This window comes from Octopus bimaculoides, chromosome 30 (genome assembly GCF_046866305.1).
Source record: "Octopus bimaculoides isolate indiv1 chromosome 30, ASM4686630v1, whole genome shotgun sequence".
Taxonomy (NCBI): domain Eukaryota; kingdom Metazoa; phylum Mollusca; class Cephalopoda; order Octopoda; family Octopodidae; genus Octopus; species Octopus bimaculoides.
Genome location: NC_142957.1, coordinates 6,017,767 through 6,035,443, shown reverse-complemented (window position 1 = coordinate 6,035,443; position 17,677 = coordinate 6,017,767). Strand labels below are relative to the sequence as shown.

General features: G+C 41.1%; 1 protein-coding gene across 1 annotated transcript in view; it reads right to left on the bottom strand.

Moving 5' to 3' along the window:
- LOC106878274 (putative RNA-binding protein 19) overlaps positions 1-17,677 on the bottom strand; it is a 133,672-nt gene that overhangs the window by 11,558 nt on the left and 104,437 nt on the right. The window contains exons 16-23 of the mRNA XM_089346321.1: positions 15,587-15,641; positions 12,174-12,237; positions 9,426-9,522; positions 7,168-7,278; positions 4,556-4,756; positions 1,889-2,008; positions 1,284-1,394; positions 1-55 (exon numbers count right to left, since the gene is read on the bottom strand). The exon at positions 1-55 is cut by the window's left edge and continues 12 nt beyond it. Coding sequence (XP_089202447.1) covers positions 1-55; positions 1,284-1,394; positions 1,889-2,008; positions 4,556-4,756; positions 7,168-7,278; positions 9,426-9,522; positions 12,174-12,237; positions 15,587-15,641 — 814 coding nt within the window. The remainder of the gene's footprint in view (positions 56-1,283; positions 1,395-1,888; positions 2,009-4,555; positions 4,757-7,167; positions 7,279-9,425; positions 9,523-12,173; positions 12,238-15,586; positions 15,642-17,677) is intronic.

Sequence of the window (17,677 nt, the reverse complement as noted above, 5' to 3'; positions counted from 1 at the left end):
AGTCTTTTTTACGTGCAACAATCACATTTCTTATTGGCCCACAGCTTTCAAATGCCTGCAATAATAAACAAAATATATGTCATGTATAGATACATACATATAAGAGGGATGAACACTAAGTGGACATCCATTTTGCTAGAAGAATACCACCTATGGTCTGACCACTAAGAAAAGATTGTTCTCAAGATTGTTCTTGAGAACAATCTTTTCTTAGTGGTCAGACCATAGGTGGTCTTCTTCTAGGATAATGAATGTCCACTTAGTGGTCATCCCTCTTGTATGTATGCAATATAATTTTTCTGAATCTTCAGATTTTTTTCAATTTGCTAGGCCACTGGTTTTAAATTGATATTAATCAAATTAATATTCAATTTTTCACCCTTATTATAAAAATGTATATAAATATATATATTTATCTACAGGGTGCGTAAGGTGAGGACATACCTTTTGGGGTTATTGCTGCATTTTTTGCTAACTCTGTATAATCTTTGTTTCAGAAAATAATAATGGCAGATCCTCAGCTTACTCAAGAAATGAAGAGGCATGCTGTTATTGTAGTTATAAAGGCTGAGCATAGTGATTTAGAAATATCTCGATTTTTAAAAGATGCCAGATCTTTCGTCTACAAAGTTTGTAAGGAGCTAGAGACTGAAGATGGAAACTTATCACCAGTATCCAAGTATAAAAAGTATTCTAAAAACTCTGAAATCATCAGAATACCTTGAAGTTATCCAACAAGTTCAACAGACCATTGATTACAATCCCAGAAAGTCCATGAGGTCAACTGCAAAAGATCTCCATGTGTCAGAAGGAACAGTCAGAAATGTTGTCCACAAAGACATCAGATATGTCTTATATGATGAGGAAAGGTCAATTTGTCAGAAAAAGCAAAAAAAAATCACTACATCAGATCAAAAGGGCTCTTAAAACAAACTGAGAAATCCAACAGAAGAAGATTTGATTTGGTTTTTTTTCAAATGAGAAAAACCTTGATCAAGATCAAAAAGATAACAGAAGAAATGACTGATGGTTATGTGCAGACCCTTCTGAAGTTCCAAGTGCTGTGCATACGAAATTTCCTGCAACTGTCATGGTTTTAGGGGTTATCAGCAATGAAGGACATGTGATGCCTCCTTACTTCTTTCCACAAGACCTTAAAGTTAACTCTGCTGTCTACATTGAGGCCCTGGAAATAATTGTTAAGCTCTGGAGCATCATGATCCCGATGTGGAGAATGCATAAAGTAGTCTGTAGCCAGTTGTAAAAACTGCCAATTGTCTTACCTTCCTTAAGTGATCCTCTTTGGTTTCTAAGGTCAGGTTTTTCACAAACATCACGCTGTCAGGCTCCACATCACTCTCTTCGTCTTCTGAAGATTGTTCTGTTTTCTGTTCCTGAAATAAATAAATAAATAAATAAGTAAAAAAATAAATGAAGGAGGAGGAGGTGGAGGACCCCCTTTGGTCATGAATGACTGTTGGATTGCACCTAGGATACTCCCCTTTGAAGCACAAGTCTGGGCAAGGTTGTTTATGGAAGACCACCAGTTGCCCATGCATACCAGCCTCCCCTCTGCATGCCACTGATGAGAGGAGAGAGAGAGAGAGAGAGAGGTTTCTCTGATTCTTGCATTTTAGAGTGCTTATCTCCTCTTCAGCACCAGAAACCAAAAAAAAAAAAAAAAAAAAAAAAAAACACTGTGAACTGACAAGAGACACAGATTCCTCTAATTATATTTCCGCTGCTGAACAAAGACTGGTTACTGCAAATAAAATACAGAACAAAAACACTGAGCAGTGATGTATATAAATACAAACTTGTTACCAGTTCAGTGAATGGGTTTCATATGGGTTCGAATATATCTCAAGCGAAAATTATAAATACTTACATTCTTTACTTTGGAGGTTTCTTTGGCAGGGGCTGAGTCAGTGTCCTTCTTTAACGTGGGTGCAGTGTTTACAAATGTCTCTAAGGGGGCCCATTCCAGATAGAGGGGTAAATGTAGAAACTGAAATAACAAAACATAATTACATTTTGATTATGAATTTTATAAAAAAAATAAAAAAATAATATAAGAAATGATCTAAGGGAAAGATGAGGGGTGCAAGAGAGATTGTGTGGTTCAGAAGCTTGCTTCCCAACCAAATGATTTCAGGTTCAGTCCTGCCTTGTGGCACCTTGGGCAAGTGTCTTTTACTAAAGCCCTGAGCCAACCAAAGCCTTCCGAGTCAATTTGGTAGACAAAGACTATCTTTTACTGGTTTCATTCATTGGACTGTGGCCATGCTGAGGTACTGCCTTGAAATGTTCGATTGAATGGATGAAAGAATAAAGAATTATCCAAAATTCTGACTGTCTCCACCAGTACCGCCTGACTGGCTCCTGTAGGATTTTCGAGCGAGATCGTTGCCAGTGCCCCTGGACTGGCTTGTGCGGGTGGCACATAAAAGACACCATTTCGAGCGTGGCCGTTTTCGTGCGGGTGACACGTAAAAGCACCCACTACACTCTCTGAGTGGTTGGCGTTAGGAAGGGCATCCAGCTGTAGAAACTCTGCCAAATCAGACTGGAGCCTGGTGTTGCCATCCGGTTTCACCAGTCCTCAGTCAAATCGTCCAACCCATGCTAGCATGGAAAGCGGACGTTAAACGATGATGATGATGTATGTATGTATGTATGTATGTATGTATGTGTGTGTGTGTGTGTATATATATATATATATATATATATATATATATATATATATATGTATGTATGTATGTATGTATGTGTGTGTGTGTGTGTGTGTGTGTGTGTGTGTGTATATATATATATATATATATATATATATATATATATATAGAAGGTTGTCTGAAAAGTTCTGAGCATCTTTTAATATGCAAAAAGGAATATAAACCATTGACATTTCAATAAATTTTATTCAATGAAATAATTTCCATTATTATTAATGATCTTTGCCCATCTATCACGCAATTTAAATATTCCATCAGCATAAAATTCGACTTGTTTTGAACAAAAAAAAAGTTACCCAGATGCATTTTGACTCCATCTAAATCGTAAAATGTCTTTCCTTGCAATGAGTTCTGTAAAGGCAAAAACAAGTGGTAGTTGGATGGTGCAATATCAGGAGAATATGGTGGATGGGGTAAGAGATACCGGCCAAGTTCATGTAACTTTGTTCGGGAAGCAAAAGACACGTGGTTGGGCATTGTTTTGTTGGAACATTACCCCTTCCTTGTTGGCAATCTCCAGCCTCAATTCAGTTTCCATCTACCAAATCCACCCACAAAGCTTTAGTTGACCTGAGGCTATAGCAGAAGACACTTGCCAAAGGTGCCAGGCAATAGGACTGAACTCAGAATCATGTGGTTGGGAAGCAAACGTTTTGCCATACACCCATGCCTGTATCCATGAGGAAGCCTATCGTGTGCGTGTGTGTGTGTGCGTTAGTGTCTCTCTCTTTTACTCGTTTCAGTCATTTGACTGCGGCCATGCTGGAGCACCGCCTTTAGTCGAGCAAATCGACCCCAGGACTTATTCTTTGTAAGCCTAGTACTTATTCTATCAGTCTCTTTTGCCGAACCGCTAGATTACGGGGACGTAAACACACCAGCATCGGTTGTCAAGTGATGTTGGGGGGAAAAACACAGACACACAAACACATACATATATATATATATATATATACATATATACGACAGGCTTCTTTCAGTTTCCGTCTACCAAATTCACTCACAAGGCTTTGGTCGGCCCGAGGCTATAGTAGAAGACACTTGCACAAGATGCCACACAGTGGGAATGAACCCGGAACCATGTGGTTGGTAAGCAAGCTACTTACCACACAGCCACTCCTGTCTCTTTGCTTTCACTTTGCATAATAGTCATAAACAAGTGTCATCTCCATACAAGTGGTGTCCTTAATTGCTTATCATCCGTGAAAAACATGCCAAGTCACAGGTAAATATTACCTTACTCGGAAACAAGTGAAGGTTGATGACTGGAAGAACACCCAGTCATAGAATGTCTGCCCCCAAACAAATTCTATCCAACCCATGTTGGTATGGCAAAATGGATGTGAAAAATGACGGCGATGGTGATGATTATGACAGGAATAACTCAAACAGTCCAATGATAGGAATTTGGAAAATTAATCACAAACACTGGCACACAGAATGCTGTGCTTTTGATCTTTTGCCATTTACTTGTTTCACTCATTGAACTGTGGCCATGCTGGAACCTTGCCTTGAAGGGTTTAGTTGAACAAATCGACCCCAGTATTTATTTTCTTTTTTATCAAGAAGTCTGGTTCTTTTGGTCACTTTTGGTGTATTTACATCTCTATAACTTAGCAGTTTGGCCATATAGACTGATAGAATAAGTACCAGGTTTTACAGGAAAAAATAAGTACTGGGGTAGATTTGCTTGATTAAAAATTCTTTATGGTGGGTGCCCCAGCATGGCCACAGTCTAATGTCTAAAAGAAGTAAAAGAATAAAAGATAATGGTAAGGAATAAGAAGAGTGATGAGATCAAGATGAGAGATTGAGAGAATTACCTTTGTATATGCAAGGTTGGTAAAGGCTTTCTTTGCTTCACTGGGTGAGAGGAATTCAATTATGGCAGTGATTCCTGCTGGTGGGAAAATCACTCTGCCAAGAGTACCGTACTTGGAGAACACTTTGGCAATCTCCTCACCCTTGCAATCTGCTGGAAGATTCTTCACCAATATCACAGTTTTGCTCCGAGGACCAGATGCCTGAGAAAAGAAACAAACAAGGGAAAAAAGAATCAGAAAAGTAACTTCTTTGATTTGAAAGGATTATTAATCTTATGAGCCATTAACCTTCTCTTTTCAGAGAATAATTTACAAATTTGCATCTATACATTTATATTTACTATGTTTCAATCAGTTTGATCAGATGTCTTATTCCTGGATGTGCACATAGAACCAGACTGGATCAAAACTAGTCATCTTTATACTGTATGTTGACACTATGTTTCAATTAATTTGATCTGTGATAATCAGTGTCTTATTCCTGGATGTGCACATAGAACCAGACTGGATCAGAACTAGTTATCTTTATACTGTATGTTGACACTATGTTTCAATTAATTTGATCTGTGATAATCAGTGTCTTATTCCTGGATGTGCACATAGAACCAGACTGGATCAGAACTAGTTATCTTTATACTGTATGTTGACACTATGTTTCAATTAATTTGATCTGTGATAATCAGTGTCTTATTCCTGGATGTGCACATAGAACCAGACTGGATCAGAACTAGTTATCTTTATACTGTATGTTGACACTATGTTTCAATTAATTTGATCTGTGATAATCAGTGTCTTATTCCTGGATGTGTACATAGAACCAGACTGGATCAGAACTAGTTATCTTTATACTGTATGTTGACACTATGTTTCAATTAATTTGATCTGTGATAATCAGTGTCTTATTCCTGGATGTGCACATAGAACCAGACTGGATCAGAACTAGTTATTTTTATACTGTATGTTGACACTATGTTTCAATTAATTTGATCTGTGATAATCAGTGTCTTATTCCTGGATGTGTACATAGAACCAGACTGGATCAGAACTAGTTATCTTTATACTGTATGTTGACACTATGTTTCAATTAATTTGATCTGTGATAATCAGTGTCTTATTCCTGGATGTGTACATAGAACCAGACTGGATCAGAACTAGTTATCTTTATACTGTATGTTGACACTATGTTTCAATTAATTTGATCTGTGATAATCAGTGTCTTATTCCTGGATGTGCACATAGAACCAGACTGGATCAGAACTAGTTATCTTTATACTGTATGTTGACACTATGTTTCAATTAATTTGATCTGTGATAATCAGTGTCTTATTCCTGGATGTGTACATAGAACCAGGCTTGATTAGAGCTAGTCATCGTTACACTGTATATCTACAATATTTCCATCTACACAATGTTTCTATCAGTTTGATCTGTGATAGTCATCAGGTATTTTATTCCTAGATGCGTACATAGAACCAGACTAGATTAGACCGGTCCAGTTGCCAACAGGCAGCACCAGTTTATATGATTACCAATAACAAACCCTTTAGTGATCTGACCTAACATTTCTTTACATTTCAATATTATTATTGAGTGAGAGAGCAGTGCATGCCATCAAAGTGACACTGGAGTAAAATATACGAAGCCCAATATACCCATCATGACTACCCGTCTGATAAGGGTACACCAGGCACATGCATCATAACCATATGTACGCGACATGGTGATCTCATATCAAGATAAACAGTGCATGACCTTGCAGGTGGGGCCCAGTTAGAATTTTCTTCAGGTCGAGTAGCCCATCCCGCTCAAAAGGTCCCTGAATAAGGTTTGTTTAAGGATGTTGAACAAAACACCCATGTTTCCAAAGGTGAATTATTCAAACCCCAAAGAATTCCTTTCAACACATGGCTATGATGTTCCCCCACTACTTCTGCTCATGATCAGAGATGCACATATAATTGTCAGCCACCAAGGGACATGCTCAATTGTTTAAGGTCAAACAACTGACAAGCAAATCTGTGGTATTAAGCATATTATTATTATTATTATTATTTTTTTTTTACTTTTGCTTTGCATTTGTACGAGTTGGATACAAGTCTCACCCAGAGACCTCAAGAGACTAGTTAGAAGTTCATGTAGGTGTTATGCCTAGGGTACCATATATTTGAATTTGTACAGTGTTGTTCTAGTGAATGTTTAAAAAACCATAAGAAAATTATGTGTTTGCTTTAAAATTTGAGATCACATAGACAGTATTTTACGTAGGATATGGGCAGTTCCGATGAGCACTATCTTTTGAACTTCAGCCATTTTGGGGTTTCCTGGTATCTGAGCTAGGTAGTAATCAGCCCGTTTCGCTGTCATTCCCAGGGCACCTATGACAATAGGTATTGTTTTAGTCTTCAGGTTCCACATTTTTTATCTTCATTATTATTATTATTATAAGTATTATTATTATTATTATTATTATTAAGATGGTGGACTGGGCAAAATGCTTTGCAACATTTCATCCATTTTTACGTTCTGAGTTCAAATTCTCCTGAGGTCGACTTTGCTTTTCATTATTTCTGGGATGATGTAACCAACTTACCCAATCTCAAAGACAAACTTACCTGACTGAAACTATCTAAAGAGACACCATTCTCTAGCAGGAATTCTCTTGTCTCTGTTACAATCTGTGTTTCACCCAATGCCATCCGAACTCCAAGACTGTCGTTTGTCTCCTAAAGTAATAAAAGAAAAAAGAAAATACTTAGAAAATGTAGAAATATTACTATATTTGAACAGCTTCTAAGTTTCATCTGTAAACATATCTCCATCATAATCATTACTTTAATGTCTATTTTTTTTCATGCCTGCACAGTTGGATGGTGCTTATTGAAATAGATTTTTTTACGGCTGGATACCCTTCTTGTCACCAACCTTCACCTATTTCCAAGCAAGGTAATATTTTCCCCAAGGCCAGACATGTTTTTGCAGAGCATTGGAAACGAATGACATTGCTTGTATGACAGTGACAATCATTCTATAAGTATCCTGCGACTCCAAGACAAGGAGACACAAAACACACACACACACACACCACCATCATCATCATCACCATTGTTTAACGTCTGCCTTCCATGCTAGCATGGATGAGATAGTTTCAAAAGAGCTGGCTAGGCCAAAGCCTGCACCGGACATCATACATCATCATCATCGTTTAACGTACGCTTTCCATGCTAGCATGGGTTGGACGATTTGACTGAGGACTGCTGAAACCGAATGGCAACACCAAGCTCCAATCTGATTTGGCAGAGTTTCTACAGCTGGATGCCCTTCCTAATGTCAACCACTCAGAGAGTGTAGTGGGTGCTTTTACGTGTCACCCGCACGAAGGCCAGTCAGGCGGTACTGGCAACGGCCACGCTCAAAATGGTGTATTTTATGTGCCACCCGCACAAGAGCCAGTCCAGGGGCACTGGCAACAATCTCACTCGAAAATCACGCAAACATAAAATGATAAAAGCCTTTGGTCATGAATGACCAAGGGAGTGCACCTAGAAAGTTACCCTCTGAGGTACAAGTCCAGGCAGGAGTGTTTATGGAAGACCAGCAGTCACCCATGCATACCAGCCTCCTCTCCCCATGCCATCGATGTTATCCAAGAGAAAGGCAAAGGCTGATACAGCTTGGCACCAGTGATGTTGCGACTCATTTCTACAGCTGAGTGAACTGGAGTAATGTGAAAGAACACAACACACAGGCCAGTCCAGGAATTGAACTCCCTACCTCGTGATTGTGAGTCCAATGCTCTAACCACTGAGCCATGCACCTTCACTATACATACTCTTTTACTTGTTTCAGTCATTTGACTGTGGCCATGCTGGAGCACCGCCTATTATATAAAAATACATGCATATAAATATGTACACGTGTATGCGTGATGGGCTTCCACATAGTTTCTGAATCCCAAATACATTCACAAGGCATTGATCTCAGCCCAGGGTTATAGAAGCCACTTACCCAGATGTCATGCAGTTGGACTAAACCTGAGACCACATGGTTACAAAGCAAGCTTCTTAACCGTATGTATATGTGTGTGTGTGTGTGTATGCATGTATGTATGTATGCATGCACGGATGGATACATGCATGCATGTAGTTGAAATTTACAAAAAGACAAAAGATGAAGACAGGTGTATAAAAAACAAACAGGCGCAGGAGTGGCTGTGTGGTAAGTAGCTTGCTTACCAACCACATGGTTCCGGCTTCAGTCCCACTGCGTGGCACCTTGGGCAAGTGTCTTCTACTATAGCCTCGGGCCGACCAAGGCCTTGTGAGTGGATTTGGTAGACGGAAACTGAAAGAAACCCATCCTATATATGTATATATATATATGTATATATATATATATATATATATATATATATATATATATATATATATATATATATGTATATATGTATATATATGTGTGTGTGTGTGTGTGTGTGTGTGTGTGTGTGTGTGTGTGTGTGTGTGTGTATGTTTGTGTCTTTGTTCGTCCCCCCAACATTGCTTGACAACCGATGGTGGTGTCTCCGTAACTTAGCGGTTCGGCAAAAGAGACCGATAGAATAAGTACTGGGCATCCAAAGAATAAGTCCTGGGCTCGATTTGTTCGACTGAAGGCGGTGCTCCAGCATGGCCGCAGTCAAATGACTGAAACAAGTAAAGAGAGGTTTACTAGTTTAACACTCGGGAAAGTGAGAAAGTCTTTTACGTTTCGAGCCTACGCTCTTCAACAGAAAGGAGCACAGAAAGAAATAAACAGAGAGAAAATAAAACTTTTGGATGTATGTATGTATGTACGTATATGTATGTGTTGAGATACAAAAGATTTTACTTACAAAATCCAAAAGATCTGTTTTTTTGATGCCATATTTCTCTGTTAAGACGTCTGCAACAGCATTGCTGCCGAGGAACAGACTGTTCCAGTTGTGAGAACTGAAAATATGTACAAGAAGACAAGAGCAGCGATGAGATGAAACTGTTGTTGGGGTTATTTTAGTAATTTTAAGAAGAAGAAGAACGACAACAACAATGATGATGATGACAAGGAGGAGGAGGAGGAAAAGAAGAAAAAGATTGTCTTTAATTATCATCATCATCATCATCATGAACAGCAACAATAAAAGTAGCAATGATAATAACAAAATAGACACTGACAGCAATATTGACAACAATAACAACAGCAAGAATGGATAATAACAACATCAACAATAACTATGACAACTTCAGCTACAACGACAATAATAATGATTTTCAAATTTTGGCTTAAGGCCAATAATATCAGGGGAGAGCGTAAGTCAATTTACATTGAACCCAGTATTCGACTGGTACTTATTTTATTGAAGACCTAAATCCAAGGCCTCTGCCAGGGGTGTGGCCAGCCCACTCATGCGTACCTTTCCTACATTGGACGCTAAACTCGGCTTGCGAAGACTCGTTGAGGCAAATGAAATCGAACTAAATCCGACGACTGGCACCCGTGCCAACGTCGTCTCCTTCATTGGACAAGAAACTCAGCTTGCGAAGACTTATTGGGGCAAACGAAAGCGAAATCGGGATGGCACTTGTGCCCAGCGTCGCCTTTCTGGCACTTGCGCCCGTGACGTGTGTAAGGATTTTCGAGCGAGATCGTTGCCAGTGCCCCTGGACTGGCTCTTGTGCGGGTGGCACATAAAATACACCATTTTGAGCATGGCCGTTGCCAGTGCCGCCTGACTGGCCTTCGTAGGATTTTCGAGCAAGACCGTTGCCAGTGCCCCTGGACTGGCTCTTGCGCGAGTGGCACATAAAATACACCATTTTGAGCGTGGCCGTTGCCAGTACCGCCTGACTGGCCTTCGTGCTGGTGGCACGTAAAAAGCACCCACTACACTCTCGGAGTGGTTGGCGTTAGGAAGGGCATCCAGCTGTAGAAACTCTGCCAAATCAGATTGGAGCCTGGTGTTGCCATCCGGTTTCACCAGTCCTCAGTCAAATCGTCCAACCCATGCTAGCATGGAAAGCGGACGTTAAACGATGATGATGATGATGATGAAAGGCAAAGTCGACCTTGGCGGAATTTGAACATAAAGATGGACGAAATGCCACTAATTATTTCGCCCAGCATGCTAATAATTCTGTGAGTTTGTTGCTTTGATAACAATAAAGATATAATGTTTTCAAATTTTTGCACAAGGCCAGCAAGTTTCGTGGGGAAGTTAAGTTGATGACATCAACCCCAGTGCTCAACTGGTACTCATTTTACTGATGCTGCAAGGATGAAGGGCAAAGATGGCCCCAGCAGAATTTGAACTTAAACCATAAAGACAAACAAAATGCTACAAAGTATTTTCCCTGGTATGCTAGTAATTCCAAGTGAAGGTAAAGAATATGCACTCCTGGTGGTTAGGGTTAGGGTTTACGGTTAGGATTAGGATTTAGGGTTTAGGGCTTAGAGTTAGAGTTTAAGGTTAGGGTTTAGGGTTAGGGCTTAGGTTAGGATTTAGGGTTAGGGCTTAGAGTTAGGGTTTAGGGTTAGGTTTAGGATTTAGGGTTAGGGTTTAGGGTTAAGGCTTAATGTTAGGGTTTAGGGTTAGGGCTCAGAGTTAGGGTTAGGGTTACGCTGAAAACGGGTGGTGTGCATATTCTTCACCTCTGCTTGATTCCACCAGCCTGCTGCCTTGATAACAACAATAATGATCCTTTCTACTACAGGTGCAAGGCGTGTAATTTCAGTGCAGAGGTAAGTCGGTTACATTGACCCCAGTCCTCGACTAGTACTTGCTTTATTGATCCTAAAAGGATGAAAGGTAAAGTCGATCTTGTCAGAATTTAAGCCCAGACTATAAAGATGAACAAAATTCTGCCAAGCATTTTGCCCGGCACAGCAACGATTTCTGCCAGTTTGCTTCCTCGATGACAAGAGTAATAGTTCTTTCTTCCACAGGCACAAGGCCTGAAATTTTGTGAGGATGAGACTAGTCAATTTCATCGACCCCCAGTGCTCAACTGGGACTTGTTCTATTGACCCCGAAAGGACGAAAGGCAAAGCTGGTGGAATTTGAACTCAGATTGTGCTCATGGACAAAATACTGCCTGGTTTGCTAACAGTTTTGCCAGTTTACTGCCTTGATGACAATAGTAATAATCCTGAAATTTTGTGGGGTGGAGACTAGTCAGTTACCTCAACCCCAGTGCGCCACAGGTACTTGTTTCATGTACTCCGAAGGGATGACAGGCAAAGCCAACCTCGTTGGAACTCAGAAATACCACAAAGTATTTTGCCCAGTCAGCTAACAGTTCAGCCAGTTTGCTGTCTTGATGACAACAGTAATAATCATTACGTGGTGGAGGTATGTAATAAGCACCATTGAAGTGTGGGTCAATGCCAGTGCCACCTAACTGGCTCCCCATGCTGGTGGCATGTAAAGGGCAGCACTACACCCTTGGAGTGGTTGGTGTTAGGAAGGGCATCCTGCTGTAGAAACTCTGCCAGATTGGATTGGAGCCTGGTGCAGCCTACTGGTTTGCCAGTCCCCAGTCAAACCGTCCAGCCCATGCCGGCATGAAAAATGGACATTAAATGATTATGATGATGATAAACTGACCTCTGTGCCTGAGATTTTTGCTTCTGTAAAGATTGTGTCTTGAAAGATGAGCCTTTGGAATGCCCTGGAATAATTAACGGATGGTAAAGAAAATAAGGATGAGTGTGTGAGAGAAAGAAACAAACTGGAAGGAAACATCACCATTGGCATGACCCTTCTGTCTTTTACTTGTTTCAGTCATTAGACTGCAGCCATGCTGGGGCACCACCTTGAAGAATGTTTAGTAGAATGAATTGACCCCCAGATCCTTGTTATTTTAAAGCCAAACTCTCTTTGCCAAACCACTAAATTACAGTGATGTAAACACACCAACACCAGTTGTCAAGGAGTGAAAGGGAACAAACAAACACAGACACACACATACTTTATATATATATATATATATATATATATATATATATATATAGTCCAAACTTACTGTATAAAGGTCAACGCGTGCGTTCTGTCGTGATACAAACAATATATGAGTATATGCATATATAGGTACATGTATGTACATACCTTCATCCACATGTACATATAGAAACATAACTGGGTACATGACGTTGCAAAAGAACATGGACAAAATGATAAACAAGGTACAACAAACAAGCAGGCCGAAGGAGATGTTTCTATGTGGCCTGCTTGTTTGTTGTACCTTGTTTATCACTTTGTCCATGTTCTTTTGCCACGTCATGTACCCAGATATGTATCTATATGTACATGTAGATGAAGGTATGTACATACATGTACCTATATATGCATATACTCATATATTGTTTATATATATATATATATATATATATATATATATATATATCGTTGCCAGTGCCCCTGGACTGGCTTGTGCGGGTGGCACATGAAAGACACCATTTCGAGCGTGGCCGTTTTCGTGCGGGTGACACGTAAAAGCACCCACTACACTCTCTGAGTGGTTGGCGTTAGGAAGGGCATCCAGCTGTAGAAACTCTGCCAAATTAGACTGGAGCCTGGTGTTGCCATCCGGTTTCACCAGTCCTCAGTCAAATCGTCCAACCCATGCTAGCATGGAAAGCGGACGTTAAACGATGATGATGATGATGATGATATATATATATTATACAACGGGCTTCTTTCAGTTTCTAAGAAATCCACTCACAAGGCTTTGGTTGGCTCAGAGCTATAGTGGAAGACACTTACCCAAGGTGCCACATGGTGGGGCTGAACCTTGGACCATGTGGTTGGGGACCTTCTTACTACACAACCACTCCTGTGCCTACATATATGTCCAACCCATGCCAGCATGGACAATAGATGTTAAATAATGATGATGATGATATATATTCTTTTTGTATTCCTCTGAAACATATATTCTTTTATTCTTTTACTTGTTTCAGTCATTTGACTGCAGCCATGCTGGAGCACCACCTCAAAACGTTTTAGCTGAACAAATCGACCCCAGGACCTATTCTTTGTAAGCCTAGTACTTATTCTATCAGTCGCTTTTTGCTGAACTGCTAAGTTACAGGGACGTAAACATACCAGCATCAGTTGTCAAGTGATGGTGGTGGAGCAAACAAACATAAAGACACAAAGAGACGTGTGTGTGTTTGTGATGAGCTTCTTTTAGTTTCCATTGACCAAATCCACTCACAAGGCTGTGGTCGGCTGAGGTTATAGCAGAAGACACTTGCCCAAGATGCCACGCAGTGGGACTGAACCCAGAACCATGTGGTTGGCAAGCAAGCTTCTTATCTTATCACACAGCTATGCCTACACACACATATATACAACAAGCTTCTTTCAATTTCCGTATACCAAATCCACTTACAAGGCTTTGGTCAGCCTGAGGGTATAGGAGAAGACACTTGCCCAAGATGCCACACAGTGGGACTGAACCCAGAACAATGTGGTTGGGAAGCAAGCTTCTTTCTTACCCACACAGTTACAGCATCATCATCATCGTTTAACGTCCGCTTTCCATGCTAGCATGGGTTGGACGATTTGACTGAGGACTGGTGAAACCGGATGGCAACACCAGGCTCCAATCTGATTTGGCAGAGTTTCTACAGCTGGATGCCCTTCCTAACGCCAACCACTCAGAGAGTGTAGTGGGTGCTTTTACGTGTCACCTGCACAAATGCCAGTCAGGCGGTACTGGCAACGGCCACGTTCAAAATGGTGCATTTTATGTGCCACCCACACAAGAGCCAGTCCAGGGGCACTGGCAACGATCTCGCTCGAAAATCCTACGGGAGCCAGTCAGGCGGTACTGGCAATGGCCACGTTCAAAATGGTGCATTTTATGTGCCACCCGCACAAGAGCCAGTCCAGGGGCACTGGCAATGATCTCGGTGCCTTATTTATCAAGAGATGTTGGTAAGCCTGGATATGCTTTTGTAGATGACGGAAAATAGAAAGAGACATTAAAAACAACACCAATGACATTAACATTATTGTCATTGGTGTCCATTTTCCATGTTGGCATGGATTAGATGGTCTGATTGGAACTGGTTAAGCTGGACAGCTACACCAGGCTCCAGTCTATTTTGCTTGGCTTCTATAACTGATGCCCTTCCTAGTGCCAACCACTTTACAGAGTATGTTGGGTACCTTTAATGCATCACTGGCCACGACTACACTTCCACTAAGTTTGATGTCTTCTCAAGCACCAGAAGTCTTGGTCACTTCTGTAAGACACAACATCCAAAGATCACATTTTACCACCTCGTTTCATGTCTTCCTTTTCCACAAGTTCCTTCTACAATAGGCGCAGGAGTGGCTGTATTGGAAGTAGCTTGCTTACCAACCACATGGTTCCGGGTTCAGTCCCACTGCGTGGCTCCTTGGGCAAGTGTCTTCTACTATAGCCTCGGGCCGACCAAAGCCTTGTGAGTGGATTTGGTAGACGGAAAATGAAAGAAGCCCATCGTATATATATATATCTATATATATATACGTATGTGTGTTTGTGTGTCTGTATTTGTCCCCCCCCCAACATCGCTTGACAACCGATGCTGGAGTGTTTACGTCCCCCGTAACCTAGCGGTTCGGCAAAAGAGATCAATAGAATAAGTACTAGGCCTCCAAAGAATAAGTCCTGAGGTCGATTTGCTCGACTAAAGGCGGTGCTCCAGCATGGCCAAAGTCAAAAAGACTGAAACAAGTAAAAGAGTAAAATGAGAATAAAGAGTTAAAGATTGGCATTTCTTTACGCAGTTGCCCTCATGCATACACATCACATCTCCATACCAGTGCAGCCATCTTTCTTGCACAGTATATCTGATGCTTCTTGTGCCCAATTTTTCTATCAAAATGCTTACACTCTGTTGTACACACACACACTGACATTGCACATCCAACAAAACATACTGGCTTCATTCCTTTCAAGCCTCTGCATATCCTCAGTAGCCACAGTCCATGTTTCACTAAGAAACAAAAAAATTATGCCTTACCTGTGTCATCTTTATCTTTCTTGATTCTGCTGGGGATTATGTGCAGAAGTCTTCCCTACAAAGAAAGTAAATAAATAAATAAAAAAGGTAGGCAAATACTTAGTATGTAGCCACACACCCATTGCAATTTCTCCAACTATTAAAGATGAGACAAATTCCATACTGCATTCTCATCATCATCATCGTTGTTTAACGTCCGCTTTCCATGCTAGCATGGGTTGGACGATTTGACTGAGGACTGGTGAACCAGATGGCTACACCAGGCTCCAATCTGATTTGGCAGAGTTTCTACAGCTGGATGCCCTTCCTAACAACGGGCTTCTTTCAGTTTCCGTCTACCAATTCCACTCACAAGGCTTTGATCAGCCGGAGGCTATAGTTGAAGACACTTGCCCAAGGAGCTACGCAGTGGGACTGAACCTGGAACCATGTGGTTGGTAAGCAAGCTACTTACCACACAGCCACTCCTGCACCTATACTAGACTTTAAAAAAATAAGTCCTGGGGTCAATTTGTTTGACTAAAACCGTTCAAGGCAGTGCCCCAGCATGGCTGTAATCAAATGACTAAAACAAATATAAAATTTTTTAAATCCTTTTCTTTCCACATTTTAGATTAATAATGTTACTCTTTTACTTGTTTCAGCCTTTTGACCGTGGCCATGCTGGAGCACCGCCTTTAGTCGAACAAATCGACCCCAGGACTTATTGTTTGGAAGCCTAGTACTTATTCTATCGGTCTCTTTTGCCGAACCGTTAAGTTACGGGGACGTAAACACACCAGCATCGGTTATCAAGTGATGCTGGGGGGACAAACACACACACACACACACACACACACACATATATATATATATATATATATACATACATATATACGACAGGCTTCTTTCAGTTTCCGTCTACCAAATCCACTCACAAGGCTTTGGTCGGTTCGGGGCTATAGTAGTAGACACTTGCCCAAGATGCCACACAGTTGGACTGAACCCGGAACCATGTGGTTGGTAAGCAAGCTACTTACCACACAGCCACTCCTGTCTATGCTTTCATATTAATTTATTAACATTGATTTCAAATTTTGGTACAAGACCAGCAGTTTCGGGTGAAGGGATAAGTTGATTACATCGACCCCAGTGTTCAAACAGTACTTATTTTATCAACTCTGAAAGGATGAAAGACTAAGTCAACCACGGTGGAATTTGAACTCAGAACTTAATGTTGGCACTCCGTCGCTTACGACGTCGAGTGTTCCAGTTGATCCGATCAACGAAACAGCCTGCTCGTGAAATTAACGTGCAAGTGGCTGAGCACTCCACAGACACGTGTACCCCTAACATAGTTCTCGGCGATATTCAGCGTGACAAAGCTGACCCTTTGAATTACAGGCACAACAGAAACAGGAAGTAAGAGTGAGAGAAAGTTGTGGTGAAAGAGTACAGCAGGGTTCGCCACCATCCCCTGCCGGAGCCTCGTGGCGCTTTAGGTGTTTTCGCTCAATAAACACTCACAACGCCCGGTCTGGGAATCAAAACCGCGATCCTATGACCGCGAGTCCGCTGCTCTAACCACTGGGCCATTGCGCCTCCACACTCAGAACTTAAAGACATTTGAAATGTCACAAAGCACTTTGCCCAGTGTGCTAATGGCTATGCCAGTTTGTCCCTCTCTGTTAGGAGGCGCAAGCCCTAATAATAATGGTTTCGAATATTGGCAGAGGGCCAGCAGTTTCAGGGAAGGGTGCAAGTTGATTACATCAGCCCCAGTAATCAACTGGTATTTATTTTATCAACCCTGAAAGGATGAAATGCAAAGTTGATCCTGGCAGCATTTGAACTCCGAACGTGAAGACGTGTGAGATGCCACTAAGCATTTTGCCCAGTGTGCTAATGATGCTGCCAGCCCACCCCCTTATACTTCTACAGTAATAATACTCTTGTGCTTTTCTCCATCACAACATATGAATGAGAAAGGAAGGGGTGATAGATGAATAAGGAAGGAAGGAAGGGGTGATAGTTCTCCGTCACAACATATGAATGAGAAAGGAAGGGGTGATAGATGAATAAGGAAGGAAGGAAGGGGTGATAGATGAATAA